The 12,595-nt window shown below is 31.3% G+C and overlaps 1 protein-coding gene across 1 annotated transcript; it reads right to left on the bottom strand.

Moving 5' to 3' along the window:
* Nucleotides 1–11,561: 11,561 nt before the first annotated feature.
* Nucleotides 11,562–12,110, bottom strand: LOC112089922. The gene has a single exon (XM_024160789.1). It carries the CDS (start codon nucleotides 12,108–12,110, stop codon nucleotides 11,562–11,564), a length of 549 nt encoding a protein of 182 aa, XP_024016557.1.
* Between the last annotated feature and the right edge of the window lie 485 nt (nucleotides 12,111–12,595).

Raw genomic sequence — 12,595 nt, 5'->3', positions numbered from 1 at the left:
TGTTTTTGTTGATTTATTTTTATTTTTGTTGACATATTTTGTCTTAGTTGACTTATTTTTAACATTATTGAGTTATTTTGTCTTCATTGACTTATTTTGTCTTCCTTGATTTATTTTGTTGTGGTTAAATTAAACTCTGAAAAAGTCATCAAAATATAAGCTAAGTGCTTTAAAAAATAACCAATCAAAAGCATAAATAACGTGATTTTTCAGTTTCCTCAAAAATATAAGCTTAGATTTTCTTAAATATAATTTAGATTTAATTTAAAATTAAGATTTAATTTAAAATTTTGAATTTATAATATTTTCATTACAGCACATATGATAAACAAATATGTTATTGTATTTTTTATTTATAATCAATAAGTCTAAAATTTTACATATTCAAAATTTATATTATTTAGTAATATGATGGGGTGGGTCAGAATTATATTTTTATAATTTTGGTCTTATGCGGGTTATTTTGTCAAAATATGCAAGATAATAAGTTAATTTAAGGCAACTAAAAAGACAGGTTTTAACTCATTTTAACACTCATATATATATACCATAAGAAACGGAAGTAGATCATATAAAAAACAGAAATAAAATAAAAATAAAATTATGAACATAAAAGAAACATAAATAAAATAAAATTATAAATATATATACAGATTATTTAGTATAATGGACGGTTAAACCAGCCACTTAAACATAAATTTAAATATAAACATAAATGTAAACTGTAATATAATCAAGAGAAAATATTTTTATTACATAAAAGTAAAGACGGTTAAACCAGCCATAGTACAAGTTTGGAAAAAACTTACTTATTGGAGATCGTAACAATGTAGAAGATTACAGGACCTAGAGAATATGGTAGAGAAAGAGAATGAAAGAGAGGGATGAGAAATGGATAATGAAAACTTGGGGATTGATAACACCGTATTTTGACCACTTTTATGGATCGTTTTGAAATACTTTTTCTATGTTTTTAATTGCTTTCAAGTACTTTTATTACGTTTTTCTAGTATTTGTAGTTTCAAGACTCTTTTCAGGTAACTTAGGGAAAAGCTTAACAAAATGGATAGAAAACCAGATTTCAGCTCAGAGTCAAACCGTCAGAAGTTCACCCCTGATTGAAGGCCTTCTCACCGTCTGATCCAGCTCAAATTTGGAGATCTTAAAGATGGAAGTATCAGCTTTCCAGCACACTTTACAGCTTGGCAATCCAACGGTTCAATCAAAAGATACGTGAAGAGCAAGATGTCCCGTAAACCAGCCGGCGAGCGTTTCCACCCGCGGCCAACAGACCAATCCCCGCGGTCACAACCGCCGCGGCCGCGGCCAGCCACTCATTTCCCGCGGTCGCACTCATCCCGACCGCGGCCAGCCAACTCCAAGCCCGAAGGCCTATTTCTGAAGCCTGTATCATTTTCCCAGCCTCAATTCCGGAACCCTAGACACCAGAGAGTATTGGAGACTATAAATACATGTCATTTAGGTCGTTTTTAAGAGAGAAGAAGAGAGACGAAATACTTTACAGAAATTTTATTTTAAGCTTTGTTTTTAGGTTTTAGGGAGAGAGAGATTTGTCTCTTGAACCCTTGTTCTTTCTTTTTCAATTTCAGTTTCTATTCTACTTTTTAATACTATGTTTTTGATTTCGTTCATTATGTCTGAGTAGTTTTACTGTTGGGATTAAGGGATTTTCGATGGGGATATATATGTTCGATGAGGATTCCATGAGCTTTTGAGCCGAATCTTAGAACTTTTTCTTCTGAATTCGTTTTTACTGCATGAGAGTAGCGTCATGAACTACAATCTGATCCAGATGCTTGGTGACACGAAAGTATTCATCCGGTGTCAGATCTAGTTTGGGAGAGCAAAACAAACATAGGAGTGGAAACCTACCTATGGGCGATTTGTGAATTCTGACGAGTCTTAAACATAATGCATCTCTTCTTTTCCAAGGCCAGAGTGGAAACCTACAGGTCAGGGTTGAGAGAGATAGTTGTCTATATCACGACAGTGGCGTATTCATACGTCCGTGACTCCAGTTCGAAAAGTTTAAGCTAAGATCTTATCAAATTTACTCTCTAGCAATGTTTTGAATTGTTCGTACCCCTGAGAAAACTTCCCTGAAGCCCAGCACTTTCTTCCTTATAGATTCACACCGTTTTTATTTCAAGCTTTAGTTCCATATTCTCATTCCTTTTTAATCGATTTTCATTTAAGCAATTAGATTAGTCGTTTTTCTCGTTTTTACCTGTTTTCGTTAAGTTTAGTTATTAGGTCATTTAATTCCCATATTTTCTCCTTAAGATTCGTTTTTACATTTTAAACACATTACCAAAACCCTCACAAAACATTCCTGGTTCTAGACTTCCTTACTTTATATTTCTTTCGAAGGCTTTTGCAGAAAAGATCCTTCTTCCCTGTGGATTCGATCCCTAAGTATTACAATCGATCAGCTGTGCACTTGCGGCTATTGATTTCATTTAGGGTAAAACTTGACAACCCTCAACACACAACACCACCATCAGGGATTACAACTAAACACACACTCCTTTATATAGGAGTTTTACAAGAGTTCAAATGATAAAAATAATAATAAAACATAAAATAGTGGTAGAGAATGGATAAATCCACTCACAAAAGCTTATCTCCAATTTGCAAAAGATTGTCTCCAATTTCAAAGTGGTGTCACGTCTGCGGAAATCAACACCGAGAAATGCGGTCTTCAATGTGCGGTGTTGTCGTATTTCGTCATTGTGGATCGTATCAAAATATTCGTCTTTATGATATCTTCGTAACAATGATTTTTTCGAGATTTGTACTTTGATGGCGAGAAATCATACTCCACTGTTTCCAAAAATTTCTTCATCAACATCCGGGATATTAGATTCTGATCCGCTTCCCGAAGTTTATGAAATAGAGTCTGAGATTGAAGGCATGAATTGTAAGGAGATTGCCTTAATTTCTTCTTCAGATTTAGCAGCTGCTAGCATCGATAACATTTTGGATTTTTGTGCCAAGAAAGAGGTTGTTTCCGGTGTTTGGTTTTTATTTGGTGCTTGGATAAGGGCGATGGAGGAGTTGGAATTTTGGATTTTTATCCATTCTAGAATGTTGGACGGATAAAGTTTTGAGGGAATTTTAAATTTATCCCACCATTTTACCCTGAACTTTCTCCTAATGATTGGAATCGGATCAGGGGAAAACTCGAGAGTCTAAGAAAGCCCAAGGAAAATGAAATTTAGAGTGAAAAAAGGGCTAATGGGGGAAATTTCTTTTCATTTTCTGATGGAATGAAGTTTGTTTTGAAGATTTGAAAAGACTTTTGAATGTTAGGCTTGAAAATTTCGGTAACAGAACCAAAATAGTTCCACCATGGAATGAACCAATAAAGAGATTTGGATAAATCACAAGTGGTATCAAAAAAGATTAACCATGTGTGTTTACGTTTTGGAGATTGGATTAAAAAGGAATTGTACCAAGCCTGACAATAGTCCCAGTAGTTGAAAGAGACATTGAAACAAGAGAGATCTTTTAGATTTTTTGGAAAATTTAGATTTTCATTAAGATCGTATTCTCAATCGCTTGGAGCAATGACCTTATGAATTTTAAAAGTGGAATAAGCAGGATCAGTGTGGTTTTCATTGAGATAAAAATGTTTAAAGGACACTGATTCTGTTATTTCCAAAATTGTTTGAAAGAATAACACAGTTTTATCTGTATTATGAGGTTTGAAAAATCTGTTTTTCCCAAAATATTTTTCGACTGTTGAAAATGGGTCGTTGCTGACCAAAAATCCTTTTTCAATATTTATAATGGTTTGGTAAATAGTTTTTTCAAAAATTTCAGAAGGTGAGTTTTGTGGAAACTCCTTCAGAATAATTTGTGAATTATTCGAAGGTTTTGAAATCATTTTAGAGGTCAGGTTTTCATGTGAAATTATTTTTGAAGGGACCTCAGAGGATTTTAAAACATTTTTCGAAGAGGGGGTTTTAGAAGAATCACCCTTCTCCTGTTTGGAAAAACTTAGCTCGAAGGCTTTTTGTAACTGTAGAATTTGATCTATGATTTTCTCTAGAGTTTAAAGAGAATCAGAATGTTCTTCTTTTTTCACATTCTTTTTTGTAATGGAGATCCAGGGTTCTGTTTTTATCTGTGGAGATGTGTTTGGGGGTAAGGTTTTTTCTGGGATTGGTTCCAGGGATATGCTTTTTCCTTTATCAATCTTCCTCGGATGCATCGTACATGTTTTGAAGAAATTCCCTTGTCAAGAAATCTGGAACAGAGTTTGAATCTCCTTTAATATATTCTATATCAAAATCAAAAATACTTAAAATTGCTTGCCATCGTGCAAAAATTTGTTTTGAGGCAAGGTTTTTAACATCTTTTTGTAAAACATCTTTAGCGCTTTTGCAATCGATACGTAATTAAAAAAATTTATTCAAGAGATCACTTTGAAATTTTTGTATACATAGTACTATACTTAAAATCTCTTTTTTAATAGTAGAATAGTTTCTTTGGGTATCATTCCAATGCGAAGATGTAAATTGTATTATACTTTCTCGACCATCTATGTTCTTTTGTTTAAGAATACCACCATATCCTACATCTGATGCATCTGTTTCTACAATCTTTTCTAAATCTGGATCCGCTATATGCAGACAAGGGATTTCAAGAACCTGCTTTTTAATTTTTTGTACTAGTGCAGTATGCTCTTTTGTCCAAGGAACTGGGTTTTTTTTTAGACGACTATGTAATGGTTTTGCTATCCTATTAATGTTAGAACAGAAATCTAATACATAATTAAGACTACCAAGGAACCTTTGTAACTGGGTTTTATCTAAAATTTTATCTGGAAATTTGTTTGCAAATTCTAAAGATCTTTCTATCGGGGTTATCATACCTTGCGATATGTAATGCCCTAGAAATCGTTTGGAATAAAGACATTTTTGTTTTTGAAACAACAAGACCATTTTTTCTTGCAACATAATAAAATGTCTTCAAATGTTTAAAATGTTCATCAAGAGAATTTGAAAATATTAAAATATCATCAATGTAAACAATACAAAATTTTGAATATTCAGAAAATATGTCACTCATGATTCTTTGAAATTCCGAAGGTGCATTTTTTAAACCAAATGGCATTACATTCCACTGGTATTGACCAAAAGGAACCGTAAATGTTGTTTTATAGCGATCTGTTTCAGAGATTTGAATTTTCCAAAATCCTGATTTAAGATCAAATTTTGAAAATATGTGGGCAGAATAAAGCTTTTGAAGTAAATCTTTTTTATTTGGTATTGGATATCTAATCCATTTTAATGCGGTATTTAAAGGTTTGTAATTTATTACTAACCTAGGAGTGCCTCTCTCAATTTCAGAATTTTTATTCACATAAAAAGCAGCACATGACCAAGGAGATCTTGATTTTGAAATTAAGCCTTTGTTTAAAAGATCAGAAATTTCTTTTCTACAATGTTTTTCTAATTCAGAGTTCATTTGTATAGGACGAGCCTTAGTGGGAATTTCTTTTTCATTGAAATTTCCCTCGTATGGCAAATCAACAATGTGTTGTTTGCGATTCCAAAAGGCTGTAGGTAATTCTGAACAAATTTCCTTTTCGAAAAGTTTTTCAAGATTTAAAATTTTGTCTTTTACTTCTTTCGTATCCAAAGCCTTCTTTGTTTTTTGTAGTAAAAATTCAGATTTTAAATTTTCCAAATGGAATGTTTTACTATATATTAAAGAATTTAAGAAATTCTCTTGTATTAAGCAAGCTTTTATTAAATTTAGACTTCGCTTTTAGGTGATTCAAGAAATTGGAAAGACAGTTTTTTGTTTTGGGTTTTAAAAGAAATTGAATCATCCATAACTTTGTATGGTGTGATTAAATTTATGAAGGGAGTTCCTAATATAACATTCTGATATATATCATCTGTTAAGACGAATGCAGTCTTGATGAATATATTATCTTTTAAAACTGAAACTTCTGCTTTAGATGTTATGCGGAGTTTGGAATTATTAGCAGCAGATAATTTTTCTCGTGTTTATAGATCAAAACATTTTGGGACAAGCCCAGACTTGATGCAATTAAGATCAGCGCCTGTATCAAACAGAGCGATCGTATCAATTTTGTAATTTTCAGAAAAAACAAGTGTGATTTTTATTTTATATTTTCGGGAAGTGATTTCTCTTAAAACACAGAGGAAATCTTTAGGGGCAGAGTCTAGAGACTGTATTTGTTCTTTGAGACTGATATCATCTTCTATGTTATCTAGGTTATCATTGTCTTGTTCATCAGAACTAGAATCATGATTCCCTTTGATAGAAGATATAATTGAGTGAAAATACTCAGAATCCTTTTTTGTTTTTCTCTAAGAGTTTTGAGATCATTTTTTACCTCTTTTATTTCCATCCTAAGATCTTGAATTGTTGTTTTAGAACTATCTTTCTTTCTTTTGTTAAGGATTGTGGTTAGATCATACTATGATTTTGAAGATGTTGGATTATGAGGCTTTGATGTGTTTTCAGAGATTTTTATTTCTTTTTCGTTAAGGGAAGAAAGGATTGTTTCTAAAAATTTTTGTTTGGTCTGAGGATTTGAAATGGAATTCAAGATTTCAATCTGAAATTCTTGATCTTTTGTAAGTACATTTATTTTATTTTCATCGGATTCAGAGCCGGATGATGAGTTTTTTAGCATCAACTTGTAGGGCTTTTTCAGAAGATAATGATGAATCAGAACCATTACTCGATGATGATAAATGATCTAGCAAGAGATTTGATATTTTACTCGAAAGTTCTTCTCCAAGGCCGAGTTCTTGGATTTTTCTGTTAAAACGGCAGAATTTTGAAGTGTGACCTTTTTTATTACATTTGAAGCAAGTGAGATTTTTGTAGAATGGCTTAGAGTTTGTTATTTCTTTTGGAGTAAATCTCTTACGAGGTTTTTGCCAGGAATTTTCGTGAGATTTATGATTTCTATAGGTTTTAGAGTATTTTCTAGGCTTATTTTTAGAGTAGTAAGAATTACTGCAATCTTCTATGCAGGACTTACTATTTTTGCTGGGATCAATTTCGAATTGTCTACAAAATGAGCCTAATTCTACTTTTGTTCTTTTGAGTTCCCATTTAAGATGTTTCTAGAGTTTTAGATCTTGACAGATCTTGAGACCTTCTTGTTGAACAATACTGATCAATTCTCCATAAGTGAAATCATCATAATCAATTATTTGAGTTCCTGTGGAATCTCTAATTTTATTTCTAACTTTTTCTCCTAGAAGGGTTGGAAGTCCTGCGAGGAATTTTCTTTCCAAAAAGGTTGGTTTGAATCTTGGCGGAGTAGAACCCTAATAAGGAAAGTGTTTTTGTACCATTGGAAATCACTAAGCCTTTTGCATTTAAGGTTTGAAAGGAGTTCAGCGTTCTTATCCTTAAGTACTGAGGGATCTCCTATAAAATGCAAGGTTATGACTATAACTATGGTGGCTACAGCATCTTGTTGGGGATTTCCAAAATTATCTAGTATGGGCACGTTATCCTCATCCGTTTTGACGGCATCTAGAATTTATGAGCGTTGCTGATTGTTTAGGTAGTTATCCCACCATCCTTTAAGCTGGCCTGAAAATCCAGCAGTTAGGAGCTCAGCTACGGTTCTATCTTCATTTCCTACTTGAGTTCTATAGGCGTTTGCGGCCATAGTCATCTTTTGGAGGAAATTTAAGATATTGTACTCAGATATTCCATCGATATTCCAGTCATAAACTGAAGATGAATTGAACCTAGATTGTTCTATTGTCTGGATTTGACCTAAGTCAGGGGCAGAGATTATTTGATGATCTTGATGGTTTTCTCGACCAAGACGGTTAATCTCAGGGGTTGAATTTTGCTCAGAGGTTTCACTAGAATAGGATTCATTTGCTAGAGTATTTATCTGGGCTTTAGAAGTAGGAGTATCGGGAATATCAGATTCCTGAGGCGTGCTATTTTCTCCTATGTCTATCTTACTTAGTTGGCTTTGAAGAGCACGAATGAATTCTTTATTCGTCTCTTGGTAGATTTTGACACTAGAGCTTGAAATTTGGAAAGGTTTGAATATGGGTTTTTTTTTGTTTTCTTTTCAGAGGTAGAATCTATTGAAGTGATATGTTGATTTTGAATCGATTTTTCGATTCTATCAAGCTGTTTGCCTATCGTTCCAAGATTCGTATTTGAAAAATTATTTTGGACAATGATATTTTTGATATTAGTCTTATCATCATCTTGGGGACGTTTAAAAGGAATCGCTTCAATTGGTGTTCCCAATAATTCAAGCTTGATTCCCTCTTGAGGGGGTGATTGGAATGGATAATTTTTCCATTGGCAAGGGTTTCCCATTCAGGGGTTTTATTGCGAGTGGTGATAGGATTCGCAGTTTTAGAAAAAGGAAAATTGATACTATTTTTGAATGCATAGTATTCAAACCAATTGAAAAATAAAATTTGTACTTTATGTTTATAGAGATATTTGTAAAACTCTTCTGGATTAAATTTCTATTCTTTAAAAAGTTTTTGAAAAACCAAAGTCTTTTTTGGGTGTTATTTTTAGAGTAGAATTCATCACGTAAAAACTCTTTATCGATTTGAAAATCTTTTTCTAAAACATTTAACTCATTTATCATATTATCTGTAACCGCTGAGAAAGTAGGACTTGTTGGCTCCGATTTTGGAGAAAAGTCATTATGTTGAAAACTACTTTCTGCTTTGTAAACAGGTTTTGGGATTTGTGTTCGAAAATCAACATTTCTTAAAACAGAATTTGGAATATCAGAAGTTGAAAACCGTGGTTGGAATTTTGGACAATTTTCCATTCTGGAAAAATCTTGTGCTAATTGTGAAACTCTTCCTAGATCAATAGTTTCTGGAAGAGAAGAAGATTCACATGTGTAATCATCTATCGTTTTATGATGATTTCGTATGAAAGAAAGTTTTACCTTTCCATCATGAAATTGTTCAATATGTTTTAAACGTGTATTTGGCTCTAAAGATTCATTAGGTATTGTAGGTTTTGGTTGGACAACTCCTTCAAGAACCCATTCATCAGGAAGATTTATTTCTTTCCATTGAATAGATTTTGGAATTACGGAGTTGGATCTCGAAAGATCTGTTTGTAGTAAGAGGGTTTCACCCTTTTTACTCGAAATTTTTACTTTTGAAGAGAAAGCACTCATCATGGCTTTATAATGAACTCTAAAAATTATAGCAATTGGAATAGATCCTGCGATCATTTCATAATTGTGAGTTTTAACTTGTAAAACTAGAGATTTTAAGATATTTTTATCTTTTAAAGATACTGTAAAATTTGGATAACAATCAAATGAAACTGGACCAGTACACAAACTTGATTCAATAGAGCTTAATAATGAATCTTCAAATATTTTAAATCTTGTATCTCGTAAAATAGCTAAAATAGAAGTGTTTAATCCTTCTTTTGAAAGTGGTTTAATTCCAACTTGAACTAAACTAATATGTATATATTTAAAACCGTTTTCTCTATGTCTTTTTAGAGCTTTTTCAGAAAACAAATGGATTGTTTCAAAAGATTTTGTAAGTTGTATATCTCGTTCTTCAGTTTTAATTGAGTAATCAGTTCTTAGAAAATTTAATTTTGAGATTTGATAAATTTGTTCTTTATGAACTTTTGGAATTTCCCAATTATCAATTGAACCTTGGAAATCATCTATAGTTGTTTCATGACTAATGATGATGCCTTTTGAGTTTCTAAGAGACTTACTATCAGACCTAGAAGAAGACGTAGACTCGGACCTGTTTGATGTTGATCTTTTAAATAAACTCATTTTTAGTATATTAAGAAAAATGTTTTATGACTACTTACAATCCTGTCTAGTAACAAATGGGACTTACAACCATTTCTTAAACTGGCTAAAACACTGAGGAGACTTAAAGTTTTTTCCCAAAAACTAACAATTATATTTAATAAAAGATCACAAAAAACTTAGACTTAAGACTTATATATATATATATATATATATATATATATGTGTGTGTGTGTGAATTTATTGTGTGGTAATTTAAATTCGCATAGTAACACAATTTACAATTAATTTTACATTGATATATACTTAAAAAACTTATAATCTTATTTTATTAATATATAACATATGGTAATGTCATGTATGTACTATAAAAATATGATAATAAAATTACTGATTTTATAAAAATTAAATCTACAAACAAATTATATCCAAACACAAAATATTTATATTACAAAATTGGATTAAAACAAAATTCTCGTGCGAGTGCATGAGTGAAAAAATGTTTTACAACCACAGTCTTTTCCATATTAATATAATGGTTGGATTAGAATTATGTTTTTATAATCGTAGTCATAATAATACTTAAAAATAAATCTAAACAACAATTATATCTAAATACAAAAATAAATTGTTGTTACTTATTAGAAAAAATATATCTATAAAGAAAACACAAACTATAATACATAATTTGATTAATAGAAAAAATCTCGTGTGAATACACAAAGTAAAATCTAGTTTAGATTAGAATACAAACAATCTATATACATATTAGTGTTAAAATGGGCTAACCAGTCCATTTAATTACTTCATATCATTTTCATATCTTAAATGTTTTGACAAACGTAAATAACCCACATAGGACTACAATTATAAAAATATTTAAATTTTTGGAATAAAATATAAATACAAAATAAAATAAAAATAAAATAGTAAAATATACTTTTAATTAATATTACACTAAACTGGGTAAATGCTAAATTTATTTCCAAAAATATTTTTTTTTTAATAAATATTGAGTGTTTGGAAACAAAAACTAAAAGTGATTTTTTCAATAGTAGAGATACTACGGATGAAGAAAAAAACGCAGCACCCAAAGAAAAAAGATCAGAGAGTTTTTATCAAGGAGAATCAAAAATATAAATTCAAAAAATTAATTTGGTCTATATTCATTTACTTTTTAATATAAACAAAAATCTCTGAAAATCTTTGTTGAGATATTTTATCCTAAATTTGGAATTATATTTATGTATATATTTATTTTTGTAAAAACAAAATGGGATAATGTTTAAACTACTTCCAAACAGAATTTTAAAAAATATTTAGGAGTGTTTGGAAGCAAGCACTAAAAATGCTTCTGTTTTAATAGAATAGATAATGTAGAACTTTTATAATTTTTTATAATATATATAAAATATGAGAAAATAACATTATTTTTGAAACAAAAGAAGCATAGTTAAGATAACGGTAATGGTAGTGGGTAAACAATTACGATATCCAGATAATTTTTTAAAAATATTAGGATTTTTGGGAACTACCCTATCAGTACATAGTATAATTAGTTTTTAAGAATTTTTTAGAGACTGTTTTTAGGTACATAGGGTAGAGTTTTTTTACGCACAACAACATTTTTATAAACATATATGATTGTAAAGGATAAAATGATAAAATGATAAGAAGAGAGAACTGGAAGAGAAAAAGTATATAATTGTTGTCAACTAATTAAAATAATATCATTATTATGCATTTAATTTTATAGTCTTCTGTTCACATTCATAGCATTTAATCCTTCTTCATCTTCATCTTCCGGTGGTGACATGTTGAGATCAAACTTTAGAATAGATCTCGATCCAGCTTCCTCTTCTTTTTCCATTGGATCAACATTCAAATCAATCACCAATCCCCAATTCTTCTTTGCTTTCTTCACCGGCCCTTCTTCTCTTGCCGAACCGATGGCTGTAGAACCAGAGGCTCCAGCCGCGTCATCCAATTCATCCATCCTGGGCCGACGATCTAGCTTTGTGTTTTTGGTATTTTCGCCAATCGCATCAACTGTTTGCTCCATCTTTCCCTTTGAAACAACGGCTTCTTCGGAGGCAGCAATAACCAACTCAGCCGCAACGACGGCATTGTGGAGGCCTGCTTCCTCCATATTAAGACGTTCACTAACATTCAGTGCGGGAAGTGCGCAAACGAGTTCACCAATTTTTCCTTCTTCAACGTTCGAAAGATAGCCACTGTTGTCAGAACTTCCATTGATCTCTTCCTCGGTAGCTATTTTTGTTTTCTCGTGATTACTCATATTTTTTGCTTTGTTGAGAGTAATCTAAAATACTTTTATTATATGGAAAAAAATCGATGTTATTTCATTGCTTTTACCAAGTGCTAAATGCTCTGTATTGATTTTTTTAAAATGTCCTATAATAAAATTTTTCTCAATAATTTTTTTTAAATAGATATTTACCTTATGAATTCCTTTTCTATTCAAAGTTTTATTTGGTTTCTCTAAAAGGTTAAGACCAACAAACACATCGATTCGTAGCAATAAGAATGATAGCGTTTTGCTTCTTTCTTTTTTACGGAAATTTTATACTTTATTAACTTGAAATCATAAGGTCTGAATACAAAACATTAGTTAGCCAAGGAGGCGAATAAATACAATCAGAATACAATGGAATATGTGAAGGACATTTCTTAGCTAACAAATGAGCTGCTTCATTGGAATGTCTTTTGACATAAGCTAAAGAGTGATGACGAAATGAACGCGCCATAGATTAATGTCTTCAA

Source organism: Eutrema salsugineum, unplaced genomic scaffold (genome assembly GCF_000478725.1).
Source record: "Eutrema salsugineum unplaced genomic scaffold, Eutsalg1_0 scaffold_11, whole genome shotgun sequence".
Lineage (NCBI taxonomy): Eukaryota > Viridiplantae > Streptophyta > Magnoliopsida > Brassicales > Brassicaceae > Eutrema > Eutrema salsugineum.
The sequence above is the reverse complement of the archived record's forward strand: the minus strand, read 5'-3'. Positions and strand labels throughout refer to the sequence as shown.